At 30.0% G+C, this 7,414-nt stretch overlaps 1 protein-coding gene across 1 annotated transcript; it reads right to left on the bottom strand.

Moving 5' to 3' along the window:
• Positions 1–2,892: 2,892 nt before the first annotated feature.
• LOC143920173 (transforming growth factor beta-1-induced transcript 1 protein-like) lies at positions 2,893–7,116 on the bottom strand. Its single transcript, XM_077442899.1, has 6 exons — positions 7,090–7,116; positions 6,875–7,024; positions 4,299–4,382; positions 3,744–3,917; positions 3,442–3,672; positions 2,893–3,361 (listed from the first exon to the last, which is right to left on the bottom strand). Exons 1-6 carry the CDS (start codon positions 7,114–7,116, stop codon positions 3,290–3,292), a joined length of 738 nt encoding a protein of 245 aa, XP_077299025.1. The 3' UTR covers positions 2,893–3,289.
• Between the last annotated feature and the right edge of the window lie 298 nt (positions 7,117–7,414).

Raw genomic sequence — 7,414 nt, 5'->3', positions numbered from 1 at the left:
GGGGGGGCGAGACATTTACCCCTACCTTAGATTTGGCCAGGAATAGGCATCTCATTTGATCAAATACCATGAATCTTAATCAAATCGATTATACATTACTAAAAGTTAAGGCTAGCAGTAGCTGTAACAAGATTAAACATTTTGCTATTAATGCTTAATTGATGCTAAAATTTGGAATAGATGATAATAAATGCTAAATTCGTAAAATATTCGAATAGATGCTAAAATAACAAACAAAGGTGAAATTTGCATAGATTTGTAACGTACGCCCCCGCAGCCGAAGGAGTGGGGGGAAACTACCCCCGCCCTCGGATGCTGGGGAGTGGGAGAAAGTACCGCTACTTTCTCAAGTATAAAAGGAGCGCCCTTTTCCTTCGGAAGTCGAGTCGGACCACAGCTTTCTCTCAGAACTGTCGTTTCCGTTGGACTCCCATCTCTGCTGGTCTTTCCCTGTTCAGTCAAAGCCACCCACTTCATCCCCACGTTACAGAATTAATAGACAATTTAGAAGGGTCTTCCTATCGAAGAAATTCAGGGGATAAAACAGAGCTTGCAGTTCACCATAGACGGTGTTTTTCCTGTCGAAACCAAGCAACTGCTTTTGTCTACTATTGTAAACAAAAGAAGACAGTTGGAGCTGTGTATCCGAAAGGCTGCTCAAAAAAGCGTCTTAAAACTAAACTCGCACTCAAGACTTAATGAGAAATCTTTTCCTCCGAACATTGAGTAAACTATTCAATCCATCTGTGGCAGGTACAACATCTAATATTATGTTAAAGAAAGAGTTTTGTTTTTTAGAAACCTGCCATTGTTTAATGTATTAACGGAGGCTCAATGTTCGGAAGGATATCAGCACTTTTTTAGACAATTAATAGAGAATATAAAAAGTGAATCCACGCCGGATATAATGCTATTAATGATGGCAACCAAAATTAAATATGAAGAGTTTGGTTGTGTAGCTCTAAAATCTATTTGGTGTCCCGTCAATAGTGTGGATGCTGAAAGGTATTTTAATAAATACAATATATGTAATTGTTACCGATCTTCGCACAAATCTCAAAAAAGAATCTGTAGAAATATGCTCCATGTTGAGTTTTAATAAATTTTAATTGGTATTATATTTTATATTCATATTTTTGTCTTTTATTTTTATATTCATGTTTTTTTCATTCAAATTTTAATTCCAAAACATTTTTTAATTTTTCTATTATTTTTTAATTGTTGTCTAGTCTTTAAATTGTATATATGTATGTATATAAATTTTATTAAAATTCATCGAAATTTTTAATTATTTAAAATTAAACTCTTCATAAAAATAGATGCTAAAATTGAACATTTTTAATGCCCTAAAATGAAAATGCTAAAATCGACAAAATACGTGTCTCTAATCAGACACCATCTACATAGAAAAGTACAAATTGGCCACATTTGCCCCTCCCCCCTAAATAAAGCTGAAAAGACGTCCCTGCATATTACCGCTTTTCATGCGGTGGCCCTTAAAGCATAAACTCTGAGTTGATGAAGACTCAAAAAATTAACTCGAAAATAATCAACTCGTACCAAAGCATTAAGATTCGGAGAGGGGGTAGACGGTTTCGTTTTCCAATGAATCTCACGCACATACGCGTACTTGTCCCTTAAACTGTCTACCCCACTCCTAATCTTAATGCTTTGGTTCGAGTTCATTTTTCGAGTCTTTATCAACTCAGAGTTTATGCCGTAAGGTGAACCCCTTTTTATACATGCACAAACACGATTAATATGAATAATATTTAAGTTGGCATTACCTACTACTTCCGCTCGGGAGATAGGTCATACTTAACATACATTATATACTTAAATTAAATTGGTTTATAACAGGTACCCAATTGAATTTTAAAGCTGGAATTAAAGTCAAATGCTGCTGCAAATTGAATGAACAAGCGCAACATTGTGGGATGTCAAAAAATATAATATTTCTCTTAAATATACTACATATTTTTCATATCACGAATTAGAATCAAATTCCCTACATATGTATGTATGTATTATAGAATACAACAAAATGTCTATACCCTTCAGGTATAAACACAGATTACCGATTACAATCTGCTTTAGGTCATCGACTTTAGAGAGTCTTTAATTAATATTATGTATTAGATGTATTATGAGCATTTATAAGGATTGTAAATAGGTTTTTGAGCTCTTTTTCCTATTATGCTGTAGATTAACATTAGAATAATATAATAATATGATTACTAACCAAATTAAATTAAATTGTAAAATAGAAAATGATCAGTAGATCAGTAGCTATTAAAATAGATATAAGATGTATTGTGAACATAATTTCGTAATAATAAAAAGCATTTAAAAATCAAAATCAAATAATAGAATATAAATAACAAATAAATGTAAATTATTTTAACAACAAACATGATATATGTAATGTAACCGAAAAACCATAATTAATGAAGTCAATTAATTATTTTTTTAAGTTTTGTAATCTTTTATGATGTTTTGGTTTAATTAGTAAATTTTAAATACATAAACGCTTCACTTCTTGGCCACATATTAAAATAAGAACCCTGTGACAATACTGACAACTTTTTGCTCTCATGATATTGTCCTAATTTATGGCAATATATTATTTTTTCGTAAATTGCAAATTGTTATTCTAATATTCAGAATAAAATTAAAATATATATGTATATACATATGTAGGTATTAAAATAAATTCTTCATTTAAAGAATATTTCAAACATTTGAGCAATAATCACTTTAAATCATTATTAATCTAATATTATATTTATTTGCCAATAATTTAAAAAGATAATCATCATCATTTTCGTCACTCACATTGGTTTGATTTCTTCTTCATTATTTTGGATATTTAATTTCAATGAAATAACAGTTCAGTTTTAAATATTTGCAGTTATTTATTATTATCAAAAGCCCTCATACAGTAAATAGTTCATACATCATATTATATTGTGCATTATTAAATATTAAAATTACTCGTGCATACATACTACATGTCTAATTTACATACATACATAGACAGTATATGTACAGACAATAAATAATGAAAGCTTTACTATTTAATAAAACATGTTTGTTTTCTTTATTCAATAATGGAATACATCTCATATATTGGAAGCACAATATAGCATATAAAAAAAAATCAACATTAAATAAACTTTTATTTTAAATACTTATATATATAACAATTTAATTTTTTCTGCGTTTATGTTTATGTAAATGTGTGCATAAAAGCTAAATTTTAGTGACGATTAGAAAATTAATACACCGCTTAACATTTTCCACACAGCGGCTTTCCACCTTCCACTGAAAAAGTACTCTCCGTAACGGGTTTGGAGCATTTCTGCAAGTTCAAAGGTAAGTCAGCATTTTTTTTATTGAATTAACAAATTATTTCAATCAATATCATGTTTGTAAACTCACTCCACACTTGAAACAATCTCTGTGCCAATTATTATTGAGGGCAATGATGGTGTTGTTTTCGATTGGTTTCTTGCAGCCACCACACTTGGGTGCAAATAGTTCAGTATGGCACTTCTTGCAATAAGGCTTACCCTCATGCGGTGTGAATGGTAGATCGCCGAAAGGCTTCTTGCATTTCTTGCAGACAAAGTGTTCTTCGTGCCAACAGACACCCATCGCCTTGATAATTCTCTGAAAATTTTACATAAGTTTACAAATAAGTCTCATCAACTTGATTTCATTCACTTGAAAACAACACATACATCCTTGATAGGCTTGCCGCAATCATTGCACTTATCTGTATGATTATTCAAGAAATCAGTTTCACAATAAATCTTGCCGTCCTTCTGGTGAAAAGTAGAATTTTCAATTGGTTTCTTGCAATCGGCACATGTGAAATGTTCTGGATGCCATTTTTTATCCAAGGCAGTCACAACCTAATACAATAATCATAATAAAATCAACATCTAAAGGTTATTATTGTATTGTAGCAATAGAATTCAAAATAAAAACGACATTGTATTCATCGAAACACGATTCCCCGTACTGAGCACACTCTATATCAGAGTATACTTTTGAACTATTCTATGATATATACAAATATACAGACTATTTTGTATATAATTTTTTTAATATTTTGTATATATATATATATATATATATATATATATATATATATATATATATATATATATATATATCACAGATTATTTTTGATAAATATACATTTAATAAGTTCTTGTGCTTCTCTGATACAGCGAAATTCAGTTTCGGGTAGTCGAATTTCAGGAAAACGTGGTAGGTCCTGGAAAACTTACCCTTCCTTCGATTTCCTTGAAACAAACGTTGCAAATATCTTTACCCATTGTAAAAATTACGTGTCTACTATTCTTGTCGGAAGCCTGGAATATAAAATAAACAAATTTATTATCAAAATATTAAAATAATATAGTTTTAAATCCAACAATTTGAACATACATGTCAATGTATGCATACATAGATATGAAAACACGGTGTGTTTAATTTAATATTGAAATTATAATCAATTATTGATATATTTATATACATTATATACCACTACACAACATATTCAACCATATTATAGGCAAAACTTATATAGGATATAATGGCCTTTCCCATGTTTGTATAAGAATTCAATTAACTCTCCCCCGGTTGACATAAACGTATACGAATAGAGATTAAATGTTCATGTTAGCCCGCCGGCCTACTTAACAGTGACTCATGGTATTTTTATATTGCATATCACTACCCAAACTATTTATAATCCACTGCCGATCGTTTAATCCAATTTCAATGAAGTCACAGAAAATTTAAGATGATTAATTGTTTTACAATCATAGTTAAACTTTATATCAGATATAAACGAGTAATGTTCAATCGTAATCTTAGCAACAATATCTCGTATAATAATCTAAATCTTTGACCTCCGAAGCGACCAAATAGTTTAAAAATTTATCATGTTTATGAAACTCATTTTTATAGTAATAAAACGCATATAAAAAGAAATGCTTGTTAAATTAATACATCATTTATAATTTCATGTATAATAATGCATTTATTATTACAAACATTATGTAATTTGTAAGTGTGAATTATTTACATGACTATACACTATACATATACTAGCATAAGACTTTTTAGTTAGTAGTTTCTTAAGGGCTTTTTAGTTTATAGTATTCGAACACGCTAAGAGTCTCACTTAAAATAATCAATGAATTTCTAACTCTTGAAATCATTCTAAACTTTTGAAAGTATGTCAAATTGAACTTCATATAAGCAACAATATTTCAACCACCCGAGACACTTCCTACAGAAATGATGTTTTATATTAAAATTGTATGCATTGCATTGGAATTTAATTTAAATGAAATACAATTTACACCAAAAATAATGTGCAATGCAGCTACTGAAATTATTCACCTGTTCATTTTGCAATTTAGTTTGAAAAAATTACATCATTGTTAGAAGTTTGCCAAAAATATATGTATTGAACTGCTGAATTTGAATAAATAAAATAAATCAACAAAAATTTATACGAACGTCTACATATATGTATTAAAAAAATTATTGAATTTTTTACATCATCTACGCTAAAATTTCATTAATATATTTTAATTTATTTTTAACCACTTCATCGCCATAAGCGCACCAGTGTGCGCTCCTTCGTATTTAAGGCTGTGATTCGAAATTAATATTGGTTTCTTCACATTGACATCCAAAAATATCCTGTGATACTAATGCAAAACGTTTATATTTTTCGTTAGTTTGAGATATTTTCAAGAGGCACTGTCAAGGGTTTGCACTAAACACATATATAATAATAAAATAATCGAATCGGTTTCTACAAAGGCGTGGCGATCAAGTGGTGAAACAATTTTTATCAATATAAATATGATAAAAAATGAAAACATAACAAATATTAAATGGAAATCAATAAAAAAAATGAGTCTACCTCACGGCACCAAAAGTGAAAAGGTCGAAAAAGAAAATATCGGAAGGCAAAGATCGAAAATCGAAAGATCTTAAGTCGAAAGATCAAAAAAAAAGGGGGCATGGTAAACGGTACTATGTATATATAATATGTATCAGTGGCATGCGGTGAAACTATCTCTCTTTTTGTCATACAGCTTTGTTTAATGTGCGCGCGCAGGATACGGGAGGAAAATCCTGTTCCTCTTGTTCCTGTTGTATCCTCCTCGCGCAAATTAAGTGAGGATGTTCGACGGGGGGAGAAAGACTGTTACCGCACGCCACTGATATATGTATATACTAACCGTATTTCATATGTATGCATGGTAAAAGAACATTTTCGAATTTTTTACGGTCACCCGGCGATTAAGTAGTTAACCAACTTTTATCAATTTAAATATGATAAAAAATGAAAACATAATAAATATTAAATGGAATTCAATAAAAAAATACATATATACATATACTGAAAAAATAACATTAAAAATTGTAAACACCCCCATAATTAGCACCGTCTAATATACCAAGTTTTCCCACCTTCTAAAAGGTCACACGATACAATTTTAAAAGAACCCCGTTAAGGTCAACTCACACCTACACAGTACACATTAATTATATTTCAATAATCGTAAAATAATATTTAAACAAGACACACTTGATTTGCGCATGACTAAGTCGCTAATTTTCACCGCTAAATGATTCATAATGTATTGACAATGTCAATTGAATAAACTCTTGCGTACGAGCAAACATTAATAATAAAAAATTATGTATGTATGTATTTAAAACACACATAACAGATGTGTATTTAATACATCTATCATAAGTAAGTTGTGGTTGAATGTTCAATGTATGTCAGTGTCGAATGTATTTATTATGAATTGTTAATATGAATCTAGTATACCATATTTTCCGGTGTAAGCTTTTCCGGGGAAAACTCACCGATGTTGACGACCACTCTCGCCTGACGTTTAGACGCCAATGAGTACTCGAAACGTATTTTCCAAAAACATATACTTATATAGGTATGTATTAAAGTGGGGATAGTAAGAAACTATAGGTACATTATCAACATTATTACATATACAAATGTACGTGTGTTGGTCAAGATAACAATACGAATTCCTGATCAATTAAAACATTCATATCGACCTTCGTTTTCTATGGTTCGTCAATACATATGTAATAGTAGTATCGATACTATTGAAAATTATGCAGCTGAAATTTTTGTAGTATAATAATTACATCCATATGAATTGAGTTCTTATGATTAGACTGAATTGGATTATTAATGCAGTTTTCTATTGGAGCTATCGCTTTTCAAAGTAACTAAGGCTAGATTACTTTTCAAAATGACTTTAATTTCAAATCACCCATCGGCGCCTATAATATTAATAACAAAAATTCTATTGAAAACTGGCTTACCTCAACAAAATAAACGAAT

Source organism: Arctopsyche grandis, chromosome 12 (assembly GCF_051622035.1).
Source record: "Arctopsyche grandis isolate Sample6627 chromosome 12, ASM5162203v2, whole genome shotgun sequence".
NCBI classification, from domain to species: Eukaryota; Metazoa; Arthropoda; class Insecta; order Trichoptera; family Hydropsychidae; genus Arctopsyche; species Arctopsyche grandis.
Note: the sequence above shows the minus strand (reverse complement) of the source record. Positions and strands in the feature narration are given on the sequence as shown.

Bases quoted from the DNA above. Each gene is read 5' to 3' on its own strand.
- LOC143920173 (XM_077442899.1), bottom strand. From the start codon at position 7,116: ATGAATGTTTTAATTGATCAGGAATTC. The intron at 4,383-6,874 runs GTATACTAGATT...TTTATATTCCAG, and splicing joins AGCTTACACCGGAAAATATG to GCTTCCGACAAGAATAGTAG. The intron at 3,673-3,743 runs GTATGTGTTGTT...TAAAATTTTCAG, and splicing joins GCGGCAAGCCTATCAAGGAT to AGAATTATCAAGGCGATGGG.